The sequence below is a fragment of the Erpetoichthys calabaricus genome, chromosome 16, assembly GCF_900747795.2.
Source record: "Erpetoichthys calabaricus chromosome 16, fErpCal1.3, whole genome shotgun sequence".
Classification (NCBI taxonomy): domain Eukaryota; kingdom Metazoa; phylum Chordata; class Cladistia; order Polypteriformes; family Polypteridae; genus Erpetoichthys; species Erpetoichthys calabaricus.
In genome coordinates, this window is record NC_041409.2 from 83,293,396 (window position 1) to 83,321,142 (window position 27,747).

The window sequence follows — 27,747 nt, forward strand, 5'->3', positions numbered from 1 at the left end:
ATGAACTCTGAATCTGATCATTGCAGAAACTCGACAGAAATGGACTCTTCCAATAACCTTTGACGCCACGAGGCTCTCGACATGGCTGTCGCGGTTGAATGTGCGGCGCCTAATGTGGAGATTTTTGTAATGTCGTAAACTAATCTTGTTAGTATTTTCTTTTGTATTTGTTGTCGTCAAGTAATTATTTGAATTGGTTAGGCTATGTATTTAGTACGTTTTAATGTGGGCCATTTACTTTTTATTGTTCGCGCGCTTAGTTTCTCAGAGCATCGCCGATCGGAGTGTTTACATTGTCCATGATTTATATTTGTCCACTTTGCGCTGAGCTACAAGGCCCAGGTAATATTACACTCTTCCTTGTAAAACTATAATCGAGTATAAATGACTAAACTCGGACTTGATGCCCCTTCCCTGTTTCACTTATTTCTTCTAGTTTGTGTGAAGTGCAGTTGTGTTTTATGCTGTTCTACTATGAGATAACTTCTCTGACTGAAATATTATGTTTTTGGCAGTAAGTAGCTTTTAAACTGCAACATTCATCATGACGTCTATCATCAAGTTGACCGCCATCTCCGGGGTGCAGGAGGAGTCCGCTCTCTGTTATTTGCTCCAGGTAGACGAGTTCCGCTTCCTACTGGACTGTGGCTGGGATGAAAGTTTCTCCATGGATATTATAGATGCCATGAAAAGGTAATCGCTCATAAAATCAGATAAGAGTGAAATCAGATTTCGTCTGCAGTGCATTTTCTCTGTGTATCGGAAAGGTAGAAGTTTCACAGTTTGCCTTGGTGACTGTACTTCCTTCTCTGCCCCTCTAACTTGTGGGGTCCCATGTTATTCCCATTATGGATGCACCCCGTAGAGTCTGTCTTTAAAAACATGATCTTTGCTTCCACTGTTACACTGATGTCACGCAAATCTGTTTGCCATTGAAGTGGGCCACTCCCTTAAGTCCTTATTGTACTGTGTGGAAGACATTAAATCTTGGATGCTGTTAAATTTTCTTGATTTTTAATGTAAAAAAAAAAAAACTATGATTGTAATGTTTGGGCTCACTGATCTCCATAGCACCTCTCTGTTATCTTGCTCTACTAGCACCATACATTAAACCCTGTGCTAGGAACTTGGGCGAGATATTTGATAGTGATCTCAAATTAGATAAATACATTGTATTGCCAAAAGTATTGGGATGCCGGCCTTTACACACATGTGAACTTGAATGACATCCCATTCTTAATACATAGGCTTTAATATGGAGTTGGCCCATCATTTCCAGCTAAAACAGCTTTAACTCTTCTGGGAAGGCTTTCCACAAGGTTTAGGAGTGTGTTTATGGGAATTTGTGACCATTCTTCCAGGAGACCATTTGTGAGGCCAGGCACTGATATTGGATGAGAAGGCCTGGCTCGCTCGCAGTCTCCGCTTGAATTCATCCCAAAGGTGTTTTGTCGGGCTGAGGTCAGGGCTCTGTGCATGCCAGTCAAGTACCTCCACACCAAACTCGCTCATCCATTTCTTTACAGACCTTGCTTTGTGCACTGGTGCGCAGTCATGTTGCCATCCTCAAACTGTTCCCACAAAGTTGGGAGCATGCAATTGTCCAAAATGGCTTTGTATGCTGAAGCATTAAGAGTTCCTTTCACTGGAACTAAGGGGCCAAGCCCAACCCCTGAAAAACAACCCCACACCATAATCCCCCTCCACCAAACTTTACACTTGGCACAATGTAGTCGGGCAAGTACCGTTGTCCTGGCAAGCGCCAAACCCAGACTCCTCCATTGGATTGCCAGACAGAGAAGCGCGATTCATCACTCCAGAGGACACATCTCCACTACTGTAGAGTCCAGTGGTGGTGTGCTTTACACAAACTGCATCCGATGCTTTGCATTGCACTTGGTGATATAAGGCTTGGATGCAGCTGCTCGGCCATGGAAACCCATTCCATGAAGCTCTGTACGCACTGTACTTGAGCTAATCTGGAGGCCATACAAAGTTTGAAGGTCTGTAGCTATCGACTGCAGAAAGTTGGCAACTTCTGCACACTGTGCGCCTCAGCATGCGCTGTCCCCGCTCTTGAATTTTCATGGCTGGGTTGCTGTTGTTCCCAATTGCTTCCACTTTGTTATAATACCACTAACAGTTGACCGTGGAATATTTAGTAGCGAGGAAATTTCATAAATGGACTTATTCCACAGGTGGCATCCTATCACAGTACCTTGCTTGAATTCACTGCGCTCCTGAGAGCAACCCATTCTTTCACAAATGTTTGTAGAAGCTGTCTGCATGCCAAGGGGCTTGATTTTATACACCTGTGGCCATGGAAGTGATTGGAACACCTGAATTCAATGATTTGGACGGGTGTCCCAATACTTTTGGCAATACAGTGTATGTGCATTCTGTTTTTTTTCTGAAGTACAACTGTTAGCCATTGTCAAGCTTTTTTTTGTCTGTTGCTGATCTTGAAAGGGTCACATGTGCCTTTATTTTTTTCTTAGCAATGACTTTTTCGTCTGTCAATGGTTCAGAACGCTGCTGAGTCAATCCACGTGAACTCAACAGCCGCCTCCAAACTAATCATCTCTGATTTGCTTAATAGTGTATGGAAATAATATTGCTGTACTCAAAAACTAGTTTGCCAAATTTTAGGCTTGTATGTTCATTAGTTTTTGTGACATGGATGCTTTAAAAAGGTGGTGTGGCACTAATTGTAAATACAAGTTCTACCAAAAGTAATAATGTTCAATAAGTCATCACTTTGGAACTGTTAACACTAGGTTCATGGAATTTGTTGGTATTAGGTGCATGAACCCCCAAGATAGTTGGTCCACAGTTACATATTTGCCAATTTATGGCTTGCTGCAAATTGTATTAAAAAATGTTGTGTTGGCCCTTTATATCTCCACACTGAACCACATTAAATCTTTCAAAGTTTGATTGGTGTTACTCATGTTATAGTTCTTCTTGAGCAACTTGTTGTCCGTCTGAAAGAAATCAAACTTTATAATTTATGAGGCATTAAAAACTGAAAAGATCATTTCTTTTCTAGATTTCAAATGCATGTTGGCCACGTATGACAGCCCGCCATGAAAAGAATTATGCCACTGGAAAGAGCTTGTTCTTGTTAAATGCACACAATATGAAGTTGTTGCCTTGAGCCAAACTATATTTACTCCATATCTCAGAAACTAATGAACATATAGGCCTGAAATTGTGCACACTACTTACTGCTTATATTATTTTCAGCAAGTATGAGGCAAATCTGAGGAGGTCAGTCTGGACCTTTGTCTAAAAAGTGTTGATTTGACAAGGATTGACTCTGCTGCTAGGCTTTTGATGAACGCACATAAGCATGACCATATTTCTCCTATATTAGCCTACGTTCGTTGGCCTCTGTTCTGCTACTGGGTTGATTTTCAGATGCTATTGTTTGTTTTTTAAGTGCCTTAATGGATTAGCACCATCCTGTCTCCCTAACCTTTTGTGCTTCTTCTACATTCCATCTCACCAACTCCGGTCCTGTGTGCAAACACTTTTAGTAGTGCAGTGGGCTTCACTAAAGCTTATAGATTAATCTTAAATCCTTCGCTTTATATTGAAATTGGTTCCTATAATGTCTTTATTGTGTTTTATGTCTTTTTTTTAAACTTGTCTTTGAATGTAATTCTTTTCATCTATATTTTAATGTTAAGCACTTTGGTCAATGTAGGTTTTTTTAAATTGATTTATAAATATATGTATGCTTAAATGTACATTATGTATTCCTTGGAGCATATGTGATTTATTCAGTCATTTTTATATAGTACTTGTTGTCACAATCTTCGTTAAAATGACCTTGTTCAAAACAGAATATTCTAGATAATATGAATGAGTAATATATGCAGCCGACATGTACAGTGAAATTGGTACTTCCATCTTTGACCCACATACTGTATATAGATGAAGATTCTATGCCACCTCCAGGATGAATGTTTCAGTACATTATAGGTCTCCCAGGCTGCCTAAACTAGAACAAGCAAATCAATAGCCACCAGCTAAGGACTTAAATGTTTGTTAGTGAATGCTAAATGAGAACTTTCTGACCTAAAGAGCCATTGCAAATCTGCATAGTTAATGGCAGTAGCAGCATGACTGAGATGAGGACGAGAACTACTTTATTCTACTCACTTCTCCTTCCTTATGAAAGATTGCCTACCCGATTTAAGGCTAAATGTAACTATTTCAGAGTAATTTTTTTTGTTTCAAAGTTTACTTCTAGTATTTCCTTTATATGACAGTGAAGTGGTGTAGTTGCCCTCGCAGCATAAGTGTGGAGTTTCGAAACCTTGTCAGCTTTTGTGAGTTTTTCTGGTAGGTCTGCTTTCCCATCTTCATCCTCTGGATTTTCATATGTTAGGTTAATTTGATGTGTCAACTGGCCTTGTGTGTGTGTAAATGAGCATGAGCGTGTATACAGTGGGCTGGCATTGAGTTCAACTCTAACTTGTGTTGCATCCTCTGCTGCCAGATTAGGCACCATTCATTAGTAACTGCCTTTTGGAAAAGTGGGTCCACAAGGTAAACACAGTTTCCTTAAATACAAACACTTATTTTCTGCTGGACATTCCTGTGACAGCGGTAAGGACCATTAATGTATTGTTCTTTTATGCTTGAGAGATCTTTAACTTCAAGGTGGTCTATGGTTTTATGAAGAAAAACTGAGCTGCTTACTATTATCATATAAATGTGCCATACTGTCTCTCACATTGTTTTAAAATAAACTTCTAAATTAAGATTGTTTCTATCAGGCATGTTCACCAGGTTGATGCAGTGCTTCTGTCTCATCCTGATCCTCTGCACCTTGGAGCACTTCCGTATGCAGTTGGAAAACTGGGACTAAATTGTACTATTTATGCAACCATACCAGTCTACAAAATGGGACAGATGTTTATGTATGATCTATATCAGGTAAATTTGCCTAATATGCTTTCTTGGATAAGTTTCATCTTTAATTATTAGTTTATCTATTGAGCAATTGTGATTTTTTTTTTAAATTGCTAAACAGAGTAACTGGTATATTAAAATGGATAAAACTGTAGTTATTGTTGTATCCGTATCTCTATTGTACATTTGTTTTCCTAATAATGATATGCATTTTTGTTCAGGGTTTTGATATTGTAAATAAGTGTTCATAAAAGGCAGTTTAACTTCAACAGAATTTTTATTTCTAGACATGTTAATCCTCACAATGCCTAAATTATTATCCTTTTGTTTACATGTACACCTTGCAGTACTTACAGTACCTCTCTAACGTACTCTTGTCACTTGTGTCCTTACCAAGGGCTGGCTACCTTCTCAGTAAGGAGTTACCATTCACTGTGCCTTACCTTAACAGTGTTTAGGCTGGCTACCTCATTTTCCTCCACTGCAATGAATGACTCTTGGAGTATCTTCGCAAAGGCCTAGAGGTGCTACAAGAGCTCTGCTGTAGGCAGGTTACAGCCCTTCCTGGATTTGCTATCCTTGAGAAGACTGAATTTAGGAATACCCTAGCAAAGGCCTAGAGACATTGCAAAACCTCTGCTGTTGCTGAGATTCACAGATATATCTGTCATCTACTGGATCAGTGCTTATGAGAGGTTTCTTCATGAATCACCTCAAACCTGAGCATAAATGCAAGAAATACTCCAAAAAAGGGCCGGGATAGCCAGCCTCCTGCCAGTTTATCTAGCTCCTTCTGCTACATTTAAACGAGTACACTTCAAATCATATCACACTCATCACGTGGGGTAGATAAAGTCCGTAAACAAGGTGCTTTATTTCAGTCATTACTTGTGTTTTTTGCAGAGAAATCAGGCATCAAATAGTAGAAGTCAAAACGGAAGACAACATACAACCTGAACGATACATATCAATGTCCCAAGCTTTTAATCAGGAAAACCCAATTTGAAACAGAACAGTCCTTTCTGCTCTTTCCAACTAAGACATTCTTTAAAGGTACAGTGCACAACGCTCTGTTGGGGCGCATTTTCATTTTGTAGGTGGTGCTGTACTCTGGTCCTTTGGTAGTCTTCAAAACTCTCTCTCTCTCTCTCATACCAAACATCTCTCATATCAAAGGCAGTATGTTATCTGTCTGTCTCAAAAGCCATGTATCATCTGTGTTGAGCCAATAGTGTTGCTTTCTCTTACACTATTGCGTGATGGATATTTTTAGTAAGGATATGATAACTGATAAATTTCCATGGTCTTGTTACTTGCTGACTACAGATTCCCCAATTACCTATTTCATGTCTTATCATCATATATAATATATATGATGATAAGAATGAGTTGGGGCAGCCACCTGTATATTATTTTCTCAGCTACTAAAGTTGCTTTACTTTTGTAGCACAATGTGCGTAGGTCAGAGTCCAGAACAGAACTGCCTGTTTGGAGACAAGATGGCAGTTTTAACAGCCCATAAAGGAAATGACGTCGTTGGTGCAGGAACCGGGAGTGGCGTCCTTGTGCCCGGAAGTGACATCATCCTTGGGCCTGGCAACAGGCGGGATTTCCCAGGAAGGGTCTGCAAGGGACTGAGAGAGATAGTCAGTACACTCCGCCGCCCCCTGGCCAGGCGTAGAATTACTAGTGTTTAGGCCATTTAGCTGTTTCTCATGCGCATGTGTGTGACAATATACATACATACAATTTCAGCAGGTATTAACTACAATGTGTTGTTCAACAATGGTTACATCCTGCAAGGAAGCGTCCATATTCATTTGAACCCAGCTTCAACTAGAATACTGGCAGAGCACTGTGTTGTGCATGTTCAAACTGCCCATAATCCATTGCAAATGTACTGTATTTCATCAACTTTTATCTGTCGCAAATTACTGCGTAATTTAAAAATTATCATTACTTTTTGATTTACCATGCATTTTTTTCTTGCACTTGTGATTTTTTTTGCCTATAGATAAAAGTATAGACCAATCAGACACAACATGAAAACCACCTGCCTAATATTTTATAGGTTCCCATTGTACCACCACAATAATTCTGACCTGTTGTGGTTTGGATTCCACAAGACCTCTGACAGTGCCCTGTGATATCTGGCACCAAGATGTTAGCAGCAGATCCTTTACGTCCTGTAAATTAAATTGTGAGGAAGTTCCTCCATGGATCAGACTTGTTTTTCTAGCACATTCCATAGATGTTCGATCAGATTGAGATCTGGGAACTATGGAGGCCAAGTCAACACTTTGAACTCTTTGTCATGCTCTTCAAACCATTCCTGAACAATTTTTGCAGCGACACCTTTTAGTCAGGTGGTACGTGTCAAAGTAACATCCATATGAATGTCAGCTGTCAAGATTCCCAGCAGAACATTGCTCAGAGTGGCACATTGTCTCCATCGGCTTACTTTCTTCCCATAGTGCATCCTCCTACCATCTCTTCCCCAGGTACATGACACATGCACACCCCCGCTGTCCACATAATCTAAAAGAAAACATGATTCATAAGACCAGGCCACCTTCTTTCAGTTCTCCGTGGTCCAGTTCTGACAATGACATGTCAATTGTAGACATTTTCGGTGGTGGACAGGGGTTAGCATAGGCACTCTGATCAGCCTGCAGCTATTCAGCAAGCTGCAATGCACTGTGTGTTCTGACACCTTTCTGTCATGGCCAGAATTAAGTTTTCAACAATTTTTGCTACAATAGCTCATCTGTGGGATTAGATCAGACAGGCTAGCCTTCCCTCCCTACACATAAATGAGACTTGGGTACCCATGACTCTTATCACTGGCTTCCCCAGTTGTCCGTAGACCACTTTTGGTAGGTAATAACCACTGCATACCAGGAACACTCCCCAAGAATTACCGTTTTGGAGATGCTCTGACCTAATCATCTAGCCATCACAATTTGGCCCTTGTCAAAGTCACTCAGATCCTTACACTTCCACAATTTTTCCTCCTTCCAGCACATCAGAATCAACACCTGACTGTTCACTTGCTACCTCATATACACCACCTCTTGACAGTTGCCATTGTAACAAGATAATCAGTGGTGTTCACTTCACCTGTCAGTGGCATAAATGTTGGGGCTGATCGGTGTACTTGTTTTTTTCAAAAGTATTTTAGATTCTGTATTTTTCACACTATTTTAAGCATGCATGTTTTTCCTTCAAGTTTTGATTTATATGGTTATAAGACCGTGAGGGGTGCAAAAGCTGTATATATCAGTTATATTTTCTTTTTTTCATCAGTCTCGACACAACACTGAAGACTTTAACCTATTTACGCTGGATGATGTGGATTCAGCTTTCGACAAAATACAACAGTTAAAATATTCTCAAATTGTTAACCTAAAAGGTTAGCTTTTCATTACTATAAATTTTCATTTAGTTTAAATTGCTAAGGTTTGTTTTAATCTTAAAACAATATTCTCCAGAAAGAACATATTTGTATATTTTGGTCATAAATATTGGATTATTTCAAATTCTATTTACATGGATCAGACCATGTTTTAATACTGTGTTTTAGGCAAAGGACATGGCTTGTCGATTACTCCACTTCCTGCTGGCCATATGATAGGAGGGACAATCTGGAAGATTGTTAAGGACGGAGAGGAGGAGATAGTGTATGCAGTGGACTTCAACCACAAGAGAGAGATGTAAGTGCTTGGAAAACCACACAGACTTAGTTATTGGTACTACTATATTCATGGCATAGAAACCTGTACGAAGACTCGCCTGCTAGGTAGCCACATATTGGTGGTTGTTATCCCTTCGAAACAAATTCTGAAGAAACTGTATAATATATAAGAAATTTTAGATTTTAGTCGAAAGGATAGATGATGAAATAAAATGACAAACCTGGTTCTAACATATGGAGGTTAGGAGTCTTTAAATTTAATGACGTTCAACACTTGGAATAAATATGTTTTGGGAACCCAACTATCTGGGCTGTATTGGTGCATTACCATTCACAATGCTGAAGCAATGAGAACAGTTTGTGCCTTGTTTTCCCGAAATGCATGCCACACAGTCTTTTGTATGCAATATTTAAGATACTTAGTAGTAGTGTTTTGAAAAATGTATCCAAGTGTTCACACCTATAAAAATTTGATTATTACTTCTTTTTCTTTCTTTCAGTCATTTAAATGGATGCTCTCTGGAAATGATAAATAGGCCATCACTTCTCATCACAGACTCCTTTAATGCAACATATGTGCAACCAAGGAGAAAACAACGGGATGAGCAATTGCTAAGTATGTGAGCCATATTTTGTTGAACTTTTAAATTGTGTTATTTCATATGTGACTTACTTTTCAGAAGCAGAATAATGTTGGAGTGTCACTTACCCTGCCAGTGTTGTATCTGTGAATACATGGAAACAGATATACAGTGGAACCTCGGTTCACGACCATAATTCATTCCAAAACTCTGGTCGTAAACCGATTTGGTCATGAACCGAAGCAATTTCCCCCATAGGATTGTATGTAAATACAATTAATTCATTCCAGACCATACAAACTGTATGTAAATATATATATTTTTTAAGTTTTTAAGCACAAATATAGTTAATTAAACCATAGAATGCACAGCGTAATCTATAATAATAAAAGGCAAAGCCCTCACTGACTGACTGACTGACTCACTCACTCACTGACTGACTGACTGACTGACTCATCACTAATTCTCCAACTTCCCGTGTAGGTGGAAGGCTGAAATTTGGCAGGCTCATTCCTTACAGCTTACTTACAAAAGTTAGGCAGTTTTCATTTCAAAATTATACGCGTAATGGTCATAACTGGAACCTATTTTTTGTCCATATACTGTAATGGTAGGCAGCAAGATGGCCGTAGGAGACTGAGTTGCGTGTCGCGTCATCACGCCTCCCACGTAATCACGTGAACTGACTGTGAACTCAGTACTAGAAAAGAAGGAGGAGCCCCAAAGAGCGCAGAAGAAAACATTCATTACACAATTGACAAGGCAGCGAAACAATAAGAAGCGAGTGAGTGACGCATACAAGCATCTTCATAAGACACGAGGTATAAAAAAGCACGGTGTAAACCGTAAGTCTAACTTTATAGAAACGCTCACGCTGCCGTTTGCAATACCATATTTGCGAGATACAAGTTTAATGAGAAGACACGAGGTATAAAAAAGCACGGTGTAAACCGTAACCTTAACTTTATAGAAACGCTCCCGCTGCCGTTTGCAATGCCATATTCGCGAGATACAAGTTTAATGAGAAGACACGAGGTATAAACGACAGTTTGCATCACTTTGTAACAGAGTTAAAATTGCTGTAGCGAGAAACTTTTAACTGCCGGGTCTTAGCTAACATTAAATAAACCCGTGGACATCGCAACATCACACAAGAGACTGGCTCACGTGAAGTGACTGAACGCAGCAGGAGTGATCACTTGCATTAATCAAACCTGTTCAAAAAACACATTACACAATTGATAAGGTAGGAAAAGAATATGAAACAAGGCACGGTATAAACCGTAACTTTAAGTTTATAGAAACACTGCCGTTTGCAATACCATATTCGCCCCTGCGAAGCGCGGTGATTTTGCTATATATATTAAACTATTTCAACCATTGTATGATCTGCTTCTCGCAACTGAAAGAGGGCACCGTGGCAGAAGTTAGCCGACTTGCTCACCAACCACAAGCGTTACCTGGTAGGTAACCACCCATACAATCAGATTATGAATCAGACTACGAATGCCTGCAATGTAATTACCCCGATCTACATGCTGTCAAATGAACGAACCTCACGCCGTGGCACAACGTTAGGGGCTTCGCCTCTACGTCCGAGAATCGATTCCCGTAAGGGAGTGCAGTGACTGTGTACTCCTGATGAGCCCACAATTACGGTGAAACACATGTCGCATACTATGCATCTTCAAAGCACGGTGTAAACAGTAAGTTTAAATTGAGTTTATAGAAACGCTCCCGCTGCCGTTTGCAATACCATATTAGATGACTTTGTAACAGAGTTAAAATTGCTGGAGCGATAAATTTTTAACTGCCGGGTCATGTCGCGTGTTCTTGGGTAGGTACACCAAAAAATTTATACATTTATGCATGTAATGGGCAAACAAAAAATGTACTATACCCGAAAGCACTACAGTACTACTCAATGTATCTTTACTTCTTAAATGTTAATGTTTTACTGTTTAATAATTTATACGATTCTTATATGTTATTCAGATTCTTTTATCAAAATACCAGTAACAGCGCACTCCACGATAACGTGGAGTGAATACACTTGACATGACCATTCATAGTATTTATCCTCTTTCTGTGTACGTTTACCATTCGTTTGCTCAGAGGTTGATGCGCTTGCTGCTTAATGAGCAGCTCTTGACCCTAGCGTCCCGCTGCTTCTCTTCTTTCGTCGGCATCTTTTCCCGTTAAAACTGATTTCTTTTAAAACTTAGTATGTTTTCTTTAATTTTTCAGTTAAGCTGGCACTTAAGTCTTCAATCTGCCTCAAGAATGATTAGCGAAGGTGGTAGACAATGAAAACGTCAGCCGTACGCATCCGCCACGCACGCACTGGTGCGCGCAGCTGTGAGTTGATTCTACAATAAAATAAAATAAAGATAAAAAGAGTAATAACTTGCACCACCGCTATTCAATTACACTTGCCTAACGCCTCTCCTAAGGGGAAATACTGTGGGATCTGGACATCCGTCAAAGCAGCAATCACAAGCCCGATTACAAAGCGGGAAGCTGTGATTTGTCGTCTCCCTCCCATGTAACAATCACAGCCCGTGTTGCAACGCACTATGTATGTATATGTATATATGTGTATGTGTGTGTATATGTATGTGTGTGTGTATATATATATATATATATATATATATATGTGTTCATATGTGTGGGAAAGCGAATAGTAGACGTGACGTAGTATCTGTGTACCAAATTTCAAGTCAATAGGTGAAACGGTTTGCGAGCTACAGCTCATTTAAAATCCTGGACAGACAAACTAATAGCCATGGTACTGTTTTATAGAAGAACATTTTAATGTTTAATAATTTTTATTTATATGCAATGTGCTTCTTATATATTACTTCATATTCTCAAATAATAATGATGTTAATGTTGTTTATATTGATTTCTATGTTATTGTAAGTGCTCTTTATTTGTGGAAAAATAAATTTGGCAATTTAACTTATTTTATACATACATTTTATTTTTTTCTCTTGCACTCAGTGAGCGAATCCACTGGCTAATCAGCTATATATATATATATATATATATATATGTATGTGTATATATATATATGTGTGTATAATATAGATAGATAGATAGATATATGTGTATGTATGTAGATATACAAATATGTATATGTATATATATGTATATATGTGTATATATATGTAGATATACAAATATGTATATGTATATATATGTGTATGTGTCTGCATGTGTGTGTATATGTATGTATATATATAATATATATATATATATATATATAATGTATGTGTATATGTATGTGTGTATATATATGTTGATATATGTATATATATATGTGGATGTGTATATGTATATATTTATGTATATACACTATGTTTATGTATATATATGTTTACATAACCTCTTTAACACAGTACTTCTCCGCTGCGAAGCGCGGGTATTTTGCTAGTAGTAAACTAAATGTAAAAACATTGAATAACACTGAGAAAACCTTGAACAACAGAGAAAACTAACACTGCAATAGTTCATGCTATAGCGCTACGAACCGCTGGCTAAAAACACTTTTTTTTAATGAGTTTTAAGCACAGGGGAAAAAATGAACATTTGAAAAAATCCGTAATTTAATAAACCACCAAGAAAAGTAACATTGTAACAATGCACGCTACGAACCGATCGCTGTAAACAGAAGTGAAAACAAAATCAAGCCCAGTGCATTCTTTAACTGCCTTCCTACCTTATGGTTCCAGCTCTCTCTGGCGCTGCCTGTGTGTGTGTGTCTGTCTCTCTCTTGCGCTGCCTGTGTGTGCGCGACTCGCGCTGCCTCTGTGTGTGTGCGTGTGTGTGTGTGTGTGTGTCACGCGCTCTCTCTCTCTTGCTCGCTGCACAGGAAATGCACAGGGAGAGACTGAACATGTATAAACCGATAGATAAACTGGCTTGTTCGTATACCGAGTGTGTGGTCGTGAACCGAGGCAAAAGTTTGGCGAACTTTTTGGTCGTAAACCGATTTGTGCGTGTACCGAGATGTTCCTGAACTGAGGTTCCACTGTACTGTGTTTATATAAGTTGTTTGGAAAAAAAAGTCTAATAAATAAAAATTGTAAATTCCTTGACAGTCACACACACAAACAAGGTTGTTCCTATAAAGTTTCCTAGTATGGATTAGTGATTTTAAATTGGCCTGTTAAATAGGTCAGTGTGTGAGTGTATGGATGTGATATACAGTACTTCTATTTGGTTTGGTTCCTGCTTTGTGCTGAATGCTAGCCTAAATAATCTTGTGCTCCTCTTAACCTTTTACTGAATAAACTAGGTTTGTGTTTTCAATGTTAATGCACAAATAATTGAAAATATATTTCAGTGTGAATTTTGTAAAGAATTATTTTTACATTTGCTTTGTTCTTAGCCAATGTAATGGAAACATTAAGGAGAGATGGGAATGTGCTTATTGCTGTTGACACAGCTGGAAGAGTTCTAGAGCTGGCTCAGCTTTTGGATCAGATCTGGAGGACCAAGGATGCAGGCCTTGGGGTTTATTCTCTTGCCCTTCTCAATAACGTTAGCTACAATGTTGTGGAATTTTCCAAATCTCAGGTAAGAACTGTACTGTTAACTGAGGTGTTACATGTGATCCTGTGTTCTGCTCCTGGATCTTGCCGGACAAGTAATATCAACATGATTATAGAAGGATGGCTTGCTAAAGTATATTTTATAAGTTACTGTTTTGAATTATTTACATTTATATCATTTACATTTTGCTGTGAAATGTATATTGCAGAGGTTGTTTTAGTTATTTTCTTGTTTTTGTGCTTTGCTTTTTTGCTTTTACTGGGGACAAGTGCAAACAAGAATTCCATTCTCTTTGATATACAGCAATAATCAACATTAACATTAGCCTATCTTTTCACTTTTTTATATTTACAAATTAAGGTTAGTGTTGCTATTTAGTGCTGATCCTTTCACTATAGATTTACAAAGATGTTTTTATTACAGAATACATTGTGAAATGATTATTAATACAAAATTAAATTGGTTTTATCTGCTTAACATATCTCATGCTACACTTGAATAGGCGGTAGAATTAAGACTAAATATTCATCAGAATAGTATACAATTGAAAGCTCGTGTATTTTTAACTATTTAGTAACAGAGCCTCAAAATATCCATCTTACTAACCGAAGGTTGTAAACCGGATATGGACGCAGGGCGCATCGAGGCGCACACGCACTGCACAGACAACACAGAAACGAGAAGGTTGTAAACCGGAAGGCGCACTGCACAGAAAACACAGAAACGAGAAGGTTGTAAACCGGATGTCACGCGCATTGCCACACTGCAACGAGCCCACCACCTGTAAACTAGACTTGCTCTAATCCACTGTGCCAGTAATGTAGATCACATAACGGTCATTCAGTTTGGCACCCACCCCAGAGTCAAATGCAGTGGCGTCCACAGAGAAAACAAAAACGAGAGGATTCAGCGCATATGTGAATCACATTACAGTACGGAATCCCCACACGTCCAAAGTACACGGCGTAAACCGGATATGGACGCAGGGTGCAGGGCTGAACTTGCTGTGCTCCACTCTGCCAGCAGTCGGTGTCGGCAAAGGCAGCGGAATCACGTCTCCACAAAACGAGACCGCTTTACTACAGATATGTGTATGTAATTAAATGACATTTCCCCAGACGCACCCACCCTCCATGATATGTCATCCATCCAGATATCGGACGGAACAGAAACTGATTGCCATTCTTGGATTTCCGATTCGCTGGCGAATCGCGGGCTTACTAGTTGCATTTAGATTCTCTGCTATAAAAACACATTTTAACAACATTTTTAATCACAAACACAGGTCATTCCATGTAAATTATGTTGCCCGTGAACACCCTGTGTACACTGTTGTCTGTACTGCATCTATGCAATGGGCTTCTATTTTTACTACAGAAAAACTGTTATAATAAGAAATAAAACTTTCATGAATTGAAAAAAATTATATGTAGATAATTACACATTTATTTGGTCATTTTAGTGGTCAATAATACAAAAAGGTCTGTTATTTAAATCATTTTAGTTGACATTTACAATATGAAAGTTTCTAGCTAGAAATAGTATGGTTGTACATACTTTACAACTCAAGCAGTTTATTGTACTTGTAGTTCTTTACAAGTCTATGAAAACAAATAATACAATAAAATAAAATGTTACGAGGTTTACCTAACTTTTATTATTATTAAAAGTATTTTCATTTGTACAACTGCATGTATAAACCGTTATAGGAAAGAACACCTGTGGCATGCTGTCTAGATCTTGTAACCTTACTACCTAGCCAATACAATGTACTATTGTTTATTTCTAAAATACTATTAAGGGTAATGTAATAATTTGTCTGTAAAAGTAAATATTCCAGTCATTTTTGGATTATATCACTGTGTCTTTTTATTAATATAACTCGGTATCCTTATACAACATTGTGTGTGTGTGTGTGCGTGCTCTTTGTTTTGTTTTGTTTCACTTTATTTTTCTGTAGTACTCTTTACTTAGAGGAGCCTGAGTGCTGTAACAAGTTAACAGGTAAAAGTAATTATAGTCTTTTTACTAATCACATAATGCATACACATAAAGACACAGACTGGTTTAAACACACAGGAAGGCAGTGCAGTTCCAAACCGATTATAATAAACAGGACCTAACAGTATCTGTCCATTAATACTGTCATTAAGCAATGTCCAGTGGACAACAGAGGAGGAAAAAAAACTGCAGTGCGCAGCATCCCCAGAGTCAATATGTATGTATGTGCATATGGTGTTTTGTTGTGTGTGATGTTTATTTATTATATTTTCTTACCCCCTCCTCTCTTAATATTTTTTATATATTTATCCCTAGGTTGAATGGATGAGTGACAAGCTGATGAGATGCTTTGAGGACAAAAGAAATAATCCTTTCCAGTTCCGACATCTATCCTTGTGCCACAGCCTTTCAGACTTGGCCAGAGTGCCTAGTCCCAAAGTGGTTTTAGCCAGCCAGCCAGATCTGGAGTCTGGTTTTTCTCGAGAGCTCTTCATTCAGTGGTGTCGAGATCAGAAAAACTCTATTATTCTTACCTACAGGACCAGTCCTGGAACACTTGCTCGTTACCTCATTGACAACCCTGGGGAAAGGATCATTGATCTAGAGGTAAATATATTTCTGATGTGCCGACACTATCAGCACACCTAAATATATTTGGACTTCTTGTCATACTTTACTTACTAAAATACGTGTTTGCTCACACTTAAAATAGAGATGCTGAATCAACTCTAAATGTTTATATTCATTTATTTCAAATTGTGGGCAGGTTGGAAATTTCTGTGACTTCTTAGAGTATTTCTTATTATGCTAACAGTGCTGCCTGATGACTGGAAATGTGATATTAAACATCCACAAAAAGGTTTTTAGAATTACAAATCAGTGAATGAGTATATGCACAGTATTCTACTTATACTAAGTGAAAAGTATAGTCCAAGTATAGCTTTGCACCATTTTGGATGTGCTTCAGCTAACAGAATGTTGGCTAGGTCAATGGTCCGTATAATGAATAGCACTGCTAGAAGGCCTGCAGTGATAGTAATGAAAGTCAGTATTTCATTCATAGACATTTTTTTTTAAATGCCTGGGTTACTGGATAATCTACAAATTGAGAAATGTACTTCCATTTATTTTTCATTTTAACAGATGACTTACTAAAACCATAGATTTAACAGAGGAGCTGACCTCATGTGTAGAGCATCAATTTTTGTACTGTTTTTATTATTTAAGAGTCATGCATGCATATATGCTGTAACCAGGCTATTTTGAACATAAAGGTAGTGTAATATGCAAATAACACTGGAGCTTCTCTTTATTAAAGTAATCCTGCAATGTAAGGAAACAGGTTAGACTGTATGCTATAGTTGTAAAATATTACTTTATATAAGTACATCAAAATATTAATACAGTTAAGATATATATTACTCAGTACATGCTATTTGAATAACTTTTTTGAAAAACAAGCATACAAAATAATTTGAACCTTTTCACTTGTAAATATGGGACAACAATATTTTTACATGCTATTACATGTTATAAGCAATAATAACTCGTGACCCACTGGCAGCAACCAACAACATTGTTAGGAAACACTGTCTTAATGTGCCCTATTCTACTTAGACTGCTTAGAGACTATGATATATTTTATTTTAAGAGTGGCTAGTTTACTATATTTAAAGCGATGCTATTGGTATTTTGTGTCTTAAATCTACTTGTTGATAGCATTCCTTTATGTATCTTCAAAACTGAAATGTTTTAATGTGTTACTATGTTTTATGTAGTATAATACGTTTGAATGTTTTCTGGCTACTACAGGTTTGTGTTTTGTATCTGCTATAATTAACATGTAATATTGACAGTATTTACCGTAAGCCTTCATGTGATGATCAGATTAGAACACAGTTCACAGTATTTGCAAGTCTGATTTGATGGTATTCATCTTGTGTTGCTTCCCTGTCAGTAAGGTTGTTTTTCTTTTTAATTTCTAGTTAAGAAAGAGAGTCAAGTTGGAAGGAAGAGAGTTGGAAGAATATTTAGAAAAGGAAAAACAAAAAAAAGAAGTTGCCAAAAAGCTTGAACAAGCCAAAGAGTAAGTAGCAAATCTTCCCATATTGTCAGGTAAAATTGGAAAAGGCAGAGAAAGAGTAGTGTGAGTGAGCCTTTTTTCATCCACTCTCTTGGATTTTAGATATATGAACCAGTGATTGTTAGGCTGTTCTCCAGAAGCAAGTCAGCATCAAATGTCTTATGGGAGGTGACATTTTTTTCAGGGTGGATATTGACTCTAGTGATGAGAGTGATATGGAAGAAGACCTGGAGCAACACTCCTCTGGAAAAACTAAACATGATCTGATGATGAAAGGGGAAGGGAGTCGCAAAGGAAGCTTTTTCAAACAAGCCAAGAAGTCTTATCCTATGTTTCCTGTGCATGAAGAGAGGATCAAATGGGATGAATATGGAGAAATTATTAGGTTTGTACTTTTACTCTGTTTGCATTTGTTGAATTTTGTCTTTCGATTTTGCTTTTCCAAACAAGGATGTGTTTTGTTGGTCTGTTTGACACTTATAAGTTTGCAAAGTGAATGCAGATGGAAATTTGTTTCTTTTATTTCTTTACTAGGCCAGAGGATTTTCTAGTTCCAGAACTTCAGGCAACTGAAGAAGAAAAGAGCAAGCTTGAAGCGGGACTGACAAATGGAGAAGAGCCAATGGACCATGATTTATCTGATGTTCCTACAAAGTGCATTTCAGCAACTGAAACAATAGAAATCAAGTGAGTATCATATGTAAACTTAACATAGTACAGGTGGAATCCTGTTATAATGAAATATTTTTATGGTCCCATGAATTTCATTACAATGGAAATATCATTATAATGAATATGGGGAAAATACGTATAATATTGTGACCAGGGTCACTGGCCATCTGTAAAGGCAGTGGTGTAAGGACAGCTCTGTAATTGCTCTGCTGCATCTGCTAAACAATAAACCAAGGGCAAAGTAATTGGTGGTTTTCTGCAGGATCAGGCTTACCTTGTAACATGCTTGTCTCATGATGTTTAGAACATTTAACATTGGGCTTCTGTTCTTTCTGGCACTCTTCTGATATGCCACAGCAATGATTCCAAGCTGCTGGTGTTCTTCTGATCTGAAGATGGAAGCTAAAACAGGATGATTGCCCCCATTTTGCAGCTCTTATCTCATGAGCTTGTGTACTGAAGTAACAGCTCCTATTTTGAATGAAGCTTTGAGACTGGACCTGCCTTCTCTATACAGGAATAAAGTACCTATATTTCCTTGGAAACCTGGACTCACCTTCCTGCATCTTGTGTAGCTCTGTGACCCAAGCTTAACAACACCTATATAAAAAACAGCACTTTTTAAACTGCAAAAGTACTTTATTTGAAAAAGAAATACTAGATGTAACTTTTTTTTTTTAAAAAAACAGAAGTACAGGTATGAAAACAAAATGAAAAGAAGACGTTAGATGTAACTTTTTTTTTCCCCCACCATAAACTAATGCCATTTCTCACTTGTTTTGTTCATCGCAAAGAAAACTTTAAGAACCACTATGAAACACGAACAGTACAGTATCTGCACACGACACAACTACCCATGCGGATGCTTGGTGGAGCACTGATTCAGAATTCAGAAATACCTGTATGATGTCACACCTACACTCTTGCTGGGCCTCGCCAAGACTGCCTGAGACTGGAAATTTCGTAACAGATTGTCACTTTCTTTTGGTCTAACAAGAAAGAGGTAGCCTGTTGCAGGCTTCCCGAGACTCTGCAAAAGTATAGGCGCGCCATTAAGTATTTTTTGCATGAAATTATTATATTCGACAGCCATTTTTGGTCAAAAACATGTTTGTTATACTGAAATTTACATTTCATGAAAGTGAAATTTGTTAAACATGTTCTATGAGTGTTTGTCCGGACCAACAAAAGTTATTCTGAAATTTTCATTGCTTCGCTGTTCACTGTAACGGGATCTGACTTGTATTTTCATATCAGTTTAATCCAATTTATTGTCACAGGGGGCTAGTGTCTATCCCGACAACACTGGGATTAAGGCAAGAACCAACCCAAGATGGATCATCAGTCCAACATTTCTGCGGCTCACATGGTGACAATTTAGAATTATCAGTTAGCCTTATATGTGCGTCTTTAGGAATGTGGGAGTTAAATCAGCCTCCATGGACAAAGCTTTGAATCAAAAGATGTCTCTTTTAAAAAATAAAACACAGAAAAGTCATCAAAAATCATTTCAGCAGTCAGCAAGCCTGAACTCCATTACCATATATTCAGCCTAACCCACTTACTTAATGTGTTTGCCCAGAGGGGACTGGGCAGTCTCATGGTCTGGAACCCCTGCAGATTTTTTTTTTTTTTTTTTCTAGCCATCTGGAGTTTTTTTTGTCCTCCCTGGCTATCGGACCTTACTCTTATTCTATGTTAATTAGTGTTGTCTTATTTTAATTCTTACTTTGTCTTTTTTTTTCTCTTCATCATGTAAAGCACTTTGAGCTACATTATTTGTATGAAAATGTGCTATATAAATGGTGTTGTTGTTTGCTTATATGCTAGATTTTTTAAGGCAAGTTGAATATTTTACTGCATATTGATTTATAGAAAAGGAATTTAAGATTGTTTAAAATTATTCACTAAATAGTAAACATCTAACATTTAACTCCACAATGAAGTGGACTGTGATTGTTGTTCTGTAGATGTAGTTATATTGTGTCCACTGAAGGTCATATCACATTTATAAAAGAGTAGGCTGCAGATATTCAAATGAACTCTGCAAGAGAATAAAGAAGTTTATGTTCAGCTGTGTAGGTTTACAGTAAATTTGTTTTTTAATCTTGATCTTTGATTTATTGAATTTTTTTTTTGTTATACAGGAGGAAAGTGCTTTCTTTGCTAATTCAGAGAAACATTGAAGTCCCCTTGGCAAACCAATTCTCTGAGGCTATATTAAAAAAAGAGTGATGTAATAACTATAAATTTTGTATTTTGTGTCAAGAAAACCATGGCATGCAAAAAAAATTAGTACTGTTGGTATAAAATTCAGTGTGCAATTGGCAGAGAAGAAAAACTTACCTCAAAACAAATGTTTTAAATAATGTCTTTTGTAAGTCCATAAAAACCTTTTTTTTTTTTTTCTTTTCAAATATGTTACTAATAAGGTAGGAAGCACAAGTCGCACTTGTGCTTTTGATGTATTTTTAGGTTCAATTGAATGCTCATTTTTCACTATAGCACACCATAATAACTTAAGTAAACAATGGTCAGAAAAAGCTACATCCTTATGTTTAATTTCTAAGACTTTTGGAATCAATATAAAAAGGGAAATTCAGTGCTAAAAGGTAGGTGTCATCCTCCAGTACTGCAGATAACATCTTTGTTTCTCAGGCTGCTGCCTCCATTAATGACTACGTGGAAAATAGATAATGATGACTTTCCAACCATTTGTGTAGAAAGTGAAAGCATAAGCAAATAGTTGATATTTTCCATTTTGTTTCTAAAAGTGTAAAAAATTTTAGTATGCTTTCATATAATTAGGGGGAGACTACTCTTAGAAATGCAGTATGTGTGCATATATATATATATATATATATATATTTTATATATATATATATATATATTTTTTATATATATATATATATATATATATATATATATATATATATATATATATATATATATTTTATATATATAATAATGTGTGTGTGTGAAGCTATGGCCAAAAAGTTTCAAGATAAGGTAGTTATGATTGCTATACAATGTGCCAGAGATTAGCACATGCAGAAATGATTATAATGACCATAAGTCCATGACTTTATAAAGTTAACTGCAATCAGTCCTTAGTCAGGTTGTTTCAGTACCACAAGTTATTTTTCTCAAGTTTGTGTTTTACATTATTTAAAGCAGTATAGTATACTGCTGCAGAACAAAATGCACATTTAAATTTAACTATACCATATAGTCTGTCTAACTTGGTCATTTTTTTTGTTTTGTTTTTAATGCACTTCTGTCTAATTTCCATGATGCACATTTTATGGTTCCATTTTAATTCAGAATTTGGTTAAAAAATTCTTGGACACATTTTTGCACAAACTTTTTAAAGAAGGTTGTGCTACTTTGTTTATTAAAGCTAGTTTTTTCTTTAATTCTCAGAGCCAGAGTGACCTACATAGATTATGAGGGACGGTCAGATGGAGATTCCATTAAGAAGATCATAAATCAGATGAAACCTCGACAGTTGGTTATTGTACATGGTCCTCCAGAGACAAGCTTGGATCTAGCAGAATCCTGCAGAGTATTCAGTGGGAAAGAAATGAAAATCTACACACCCAAGCTGCAGGAAACAATTGATGCAACCAGTGAAACTCATATCTATCAGGTAAGAAACTATTTATCACGACCTTCTTTCAATATATTTTTTTACTTCCCTTCAAAATAAAACTTTTGTACTTCTTTAATACTCATTTATTTGGATGTGCTTTATAACGTTCACATTAATATCATTACATCAGTTTTTGTAAAACGATTAGGATTCAGGTCCAGTGAAGTTGCCTTCTTTTAAAAGCCTGATGCAATTGAAATAAGTGATATCCGTTCATAGCTTAAGAATTTTCTGAGCCTAGAAAAAAAAAAAAAAGTATTAGCTCAGTAACTCTTTAACTTGAATGATGGAAAGAAAAAATATGTGGTGAGAGCATAGTTTTCTTGGAGAAATAGCTAACGTAAGTACTGTGATTAAAACAGTCCCAAAACTTAAACGTCAGTATTCAGCTAGTTTGCAATGGCTAAAACACCCATATAATACTGTTATCAAATAAAAGTGGGGAAAACATAGTTGGTTGCTCTCAAGAACAAATATATCAGGATTGTAATAGATGGTTATTTGAGAGAGGTCATTGTTGGGTTTAATTCCAGTGAGGATCTTCCTTATTATGGCAATGTAATAGACAGAAAAAATTACCTTATTGTTCAGTTAATTAATGCAACACATTATTTAAAAGGAAAGGTACAGCACTATATCATATTCTAAGGAGTGGTGAACGATGTATAATGATAATTGGTTACTAATTTTGTGTATGAGAGTTTTTTTATATACACACATGCAACCACTACCCTATTATAGTTGCAATACGTGCATAGCAAAATATTTTGCATTTTCAGTTTTATGTTGCAGATGTTATCATATTAACAATTTCCCTAATGAATATGGAAACTGAAAACACAATGTATTTGAGTGTTCATATTTATCATACAGCAATATAATAAATATTGTACGCTACGTCTTAGGTTTATACGTGGAAGTATTTTAGTTACAGCCATTGAGTAACTTGGGAACATTTTAACAAACTATTTGATTTGTCTATTGAGGCAAATGTATTGTTCAGCTGCTTTAAACCATGTGTATGTGGACAGGATAATTTCCTGTCATTTTCTATTCTGAAATATTTTGGTTTTCATTATGGTCAACTACTTATTAACCTGTAATATTTTTAAATATATACAGTGGTGTGAAAAACTATTTGCCCCCTTCCTGATTTCTTATTCTTTTGCATGTTTGTCACACAAAATGTTTCTGATCATCAAAACATTTAACCATTAGTCAAATATAACACAAGTAAACACAAAATGCAGTTTTTAAATGATGGTTTTTATTATTTAGGGAGAAAAAAAAATCCAAACCTACATGGCCCTGTGTGAAAAAGTAATTGCCCCCTTGTTAAAAAATAACCTAACTGTGGTGTATCACACCTGAGTTCAATTTCCGTAGCCACCCCCAGGCCTGATTACTGCCACACCTGTTTCAATCAAGAAATCACTTACATAGGAGCTGCCTGACACAGAGAAGTAGACCAAAAGCACCTCAAAAGCTAGACATCATGCCAAGATCCAAAGAAATTCAGGAACAAATGAGAACAGAAGTAATTGAGATCTATCAGTCTGGTAAAGGTTATACAGCCATTTCTAAAGCTTTGGGACTCCAGCGAACCACAGTGAGAGCCATTATCCACAAATGGCAAAAACATGGAACAGTGGTGAACCTTCCCAGGAGTGGCCGGCCGACCAAAATTACCCCAAGAGCGCAGAGACGACTCATCCGAGAGGTCACAAAAGACCCCAGGACAACGTCTAAAGAACTGCAGGCCTCACTTGCCTCAATTAAGGTCAGCGTTCACGACTCCACCATAAGAAAGAGACTGGGCAAAAACGGCCTGCATGGCAGATTTCCAAGACGCAAACCACTGTTAAGCAAAAAGAACATTAGGGCTCGTCTCAATTTTGCTAAGAAACATCTCAATGATTGCCAAGACTTTTGGGAAAATACCTTGTGGACTGAAGAGACAAAAGTTGAACTTTTTGGAAGGCAAATGTCCCGTTACATCTGGCGTAAAAGGAACACAGCATTTCAGAAAAAGAACATCATACCAACAGTAAAATATGGTGGTGGTAGTGTGATGGTCTGGGGTTGTTTTGCTGCTTCAGGACCTGGAAGGCTTGCTGTGATAGATGGAACCATGAATTCTACTGTCTACCAAAAAATCCTGAAGGAGAATGTCCGGCCATCTGTTCGTCAACTCAAGCTGAAGCGATCTTGGGTGCTGCAACAGGACAATGACCCAAAACACACCAGCAAATCCACCTCTGAATGGCTGAAGAAAAACAAAATGAAGACTTTGGAGTGGCCTAGTCAAAGTCCTGACCTGAATCCAATTGAGATGCTATGGCATGACCTTAAAAAGGCGGTTCATGCTAGAAAACCTTCAAATAAAGCTGAATTACAACAATTTTGCAAAGATGAGTGGGCCAAAATTCCTCCAGAGCACTGTAAAAGACTAATTGCAAGTTATCGCAAACGCTTGATTGCAGTTATTGCTGCTAAGGGTGGCCCAACCAGTTATTAGGTTTAGGGGGCAATTACTTTTTCACACAGGGCCATGTAGGTTTGGATTTTTTTTTCTCCCTAAATAATAAAAACCACCATTTACAAACTGCATTTTGTGTTTACTTGTGTTATATTTGACTAATGGTTAAATGTGTTTGATGATCAGAAACAGTTTGTGTGACAAACATGCAAAAGAATAAGAAATCAGGAAGGGGGCAAATAGTTTTTCACACCACTGTATTACAATAGCTAAGAGTATCAAGAGTTGAATGATCATACTGTGGTGCTTTAAACATGAAATTACTAAGTTTTATTTTGCATATGCACATTTATTATTAGTTCAGTGTATTAGTTTGTTTTTTAAGCCCTTAATGTTTTGTTTTTCAGGTTAGACTGAAGGACTCTTTAGTAAGTTCACTTCAGTTTTGTAAAGCTAAGGATGCTGAATTGGCATGGATAGATGGTATTCTAGATATGAGGGTGGTAAAAGTGGACACAGGAGTGATTATAGAAGAAGGAGAAATCAGAGAAGAAGCGGAAGAGGGAGAGCTTCCAATGGATATCCCACCATCTTCTGATTCAAGTGCAATTGCTCAGCAAAAGGCCATGAAAAGTTTATTTGGAGATGATGACACTTACATTGCTGAAGAGAGTGATGTTATTCCAACCCTAGAGCCGCTCTCCTCTAGCGAGGTCAGGAATTTCTTCTGTTTCTTGTATTTTGCTTATCAACATGCAGTAATAAACCCAGTTCTTAAGAAAGTGGATTAGCAATGCATTTCTGTATGAAAAATATTTCTTCTTATTATCCAGTGTTTGTTGATGACAGAGTACAAGTGATTAGATTTACTAAGAAGGACAGAAATGAACACATCTTTATCAAAAGGAGGTACTCTGCCAAGAACAAAGCAAAAAAAAAAAAAAAACCCAAATGTATTTCAAAGTTCAAGATAATATGCAACATTATCCAGTACATGGTCTTAGCAGCAGTAAGTGCATGGCCAGAACCATGTCTGAATATGGGTGCAAGTCCATCAAAGGACACACTTACCTTCATATTGTAGCTTTCACATGTTTGACAAGAGACCCTGATACCCAAGATAATCCTCATGGCTGAACTATGTGAACTTGACACATTTAGTGAGGCAGAGTTTGAGGACTCAGTAGGTCAGTGAGGCTGCAATGCTGAACTGTGCATCACCATTTTCACAAGTCTTAATTGGATTCAAGTAAAGAAATCTACTTTAAGTCCCACTTCTCAAATATTACTTGTCACCATCCATCCATCCATTCTCCAACCCGCTGAATCCGAACACAGGGTCACGGGGGGTCTGCTGGACCCAATCCCAGCCAACACAGGGCACAAGGCAGGAACCAATCCTGGGCAGGGTGCCAACCCACCGCAGATTACTTGTCACTTACAAGTGATTTCTGTTGAAGTTCAAACTGGGAAACTCCTGATTTTTGTCTCTCCGATAACATGTGAACACTGAAGTAGATACACCTATTGTTTGAAATTTAACTTTGTTCATATTGTCTAATAAATCTATACATGTTTTTGAATTTTCAAATAATAAATGCATATTTAAAGATTTGACATACATAATAGTCTATTCACATTTATTCTAAAACCCGCTATCAAGCTGAACTTTACCAGTAATGTGCCTCATTGTTCACTGAAGCCTTTCCATTGCTGTGTCTTGCTTTTGGGACAATTGGGTTTTGCACTACCTACCAATAGTGAAGGAAACATTAATGTTGCCACTTTTTATCTTCTTGATATGCAAGCTTCTCTTTTTGGGCAGTGTGAAGCACGAGTCTGCTTATTTTGCGATGCTGCATATTATTATGGTAGAATTGTACGCTTGTTTAACAATTTATCTCTTATCGTTCACTTTCAGGCTCCTGGTCATCAGGCAGTATTCATCAATGAACCTCGGTTGTCAGATTTCAAACAAGTCTTGCTGAGAGAAGGAATACAGGCAGAATTTGTTGGGGGAGTTTTGGTTTGCAACAATGTAATAGCAGTTCGTCGGGTAAGAAACAAAATCTAACAAAACAGACTTCATTAAGGAGATAAACTGCACAAGTTGCATGTGTCAATAATTGTTTTTTTAAAAACGAGTTATTGCTTCCTTGTTGCAATCAGTTCAATGGATAATCAAGTGTATTTGTTGTCTGCCTTTTATTTCAGACTGAAACTGGTCGAATTGGACTGGAGGGATGTATATGTGACAACTATTACAAAATACGTGACTTGCTATATGAACAGTATGCTGTGGTGTGAGAAGAAAAATTAAGATTTGAGAAATCAAGCCAAAAGGATGAGCACAACAGGAAGACACTGCTGGAAGAAGCTATTTAGGCATTTTATTTTTTTCACTTGTTACACAGTGTCTCTTTGTAACTTTCTCTTATTTGACTTTAAGAGATTAACAAACAATGAAGGGAGCAAAACCAGTAATGGGAAAAATATGTGTCTGATTGTGGCAGACATGTTTAGAATTATTATTTTGCAGTAGAGGAACAGCAGTCCAGTACTGCAGCAGCTGTTTCAGTGTCTTCTCCTCCACTGCCAGTGCCTGTGTGCTGTGCCTAAGCTTTCAGGCTTCATGGGCATTTGTCAATTTTATTACAAGTTGTGGCTGCAGTCACACAATTTGCACTGAATGCAGAATTCTGGATTGTGGATTATGTTTCCTATTGGAATTATTTGCAAGTTTACCAACAGATGGTAGTAAAAGTTCAGCCTTTTTTCATTTGAAATTGTTTAGGTGTTTTAAGTTCAGGGTTTGTGACAAGTTACTTTTAAAGCAATTGTGTAATACTTTATTTTTATGTAAAAGGCTGTACAGTAAAATGTAGTATTAGAGTTCCCATTATAAATCCCTGTGTACTTAAGACTCCAATTTATTAAGTGTCTGGTATTTAGTCACTAACTAAAAGGAAAAGTGCTGATAGTACTTTACCATCTGGCTGTCAACAGAGAAGCACATACACCATTTTGAGAGAAACGGTTGCAGAGGCTGATAAAGCCCACAATCCATCCAGTTCATTAATTTAGGAATTAAAATCTTCCAAACAG

At 37.2% G+C, this 27,747-nt stretch overlaps 1 protein-coding gene across 3 annotated transcripts; it reads left to right on the top strand.

Moving 5' to 3' along the window:
• Positions 1-59: 59 nt before the first annotated feature.
• cpsf2 (cleavage and polyadenylation specific factor 2) lies at positions 60-27,747 on the top strand. 3 transcript variants are annotated; one of them, XM_028821156.2, is made up of 15 exons: positions 60-342; positions 516-693; positions 4,788-4,947; positions 8,230-8,335; positions 8,507-8,636; positions 9,118-9,233; positions 13,592-13,779; positions 16,072-16,362; positions 17,742-17,842; positions 18,024-18,224; positions 18,374-18,526; positions 21,935-22,160; positions 25,050-25,355; positions 26,564-26,698; positions 26,857-27,747. In XM_028821156.2, exons 2-15 carry the CDS (start codon positions 545-547, stop codon positions 26,947-26,949), a joined length of 2,355 nt encoding a protein of 784 aa, XP_028676989.1. In that variant the 5' UTR covers positions 60-342; positions 516-544; the 3' UTR covers positions 26,950-27,747. The 3 variants fall into 3 exon arrangements, with proteins under 3 accessions (XP_028676989.1, XP_028676990.1, XP_051775724.1); XM_028821157.2 differs by having other exon boundaries at positions 131-147; XM_051919764.1 differs by lacking the exon at positions 60-342 and having other exon boundaries at positions 489-693.

Bases quoted from the DNA above. Each gene is read 5' to 3' on its own strand.
- cpsf2 (XM_028821156.2), top strand. From the start codon at position 545: ATGACGTCTATCATCAAGTTGACCGCCATCTCCGGGGTGCAGGAGGAG. The intron at 18,527-21,934 runs GTGAGTATCATA...TTTAATTCTCAG, and splicing joins ACTGAAACAATAGAAATCAA to AGCCAGAGTGACCTACATAG. The intron at 26,699-26,856 runs GTAAGAAACAAA...CTTTTATTTCAG, and splicing joins ATGTAATAGCAGTTCGTCGG to ACTGAAACTGGTCGAATTGG.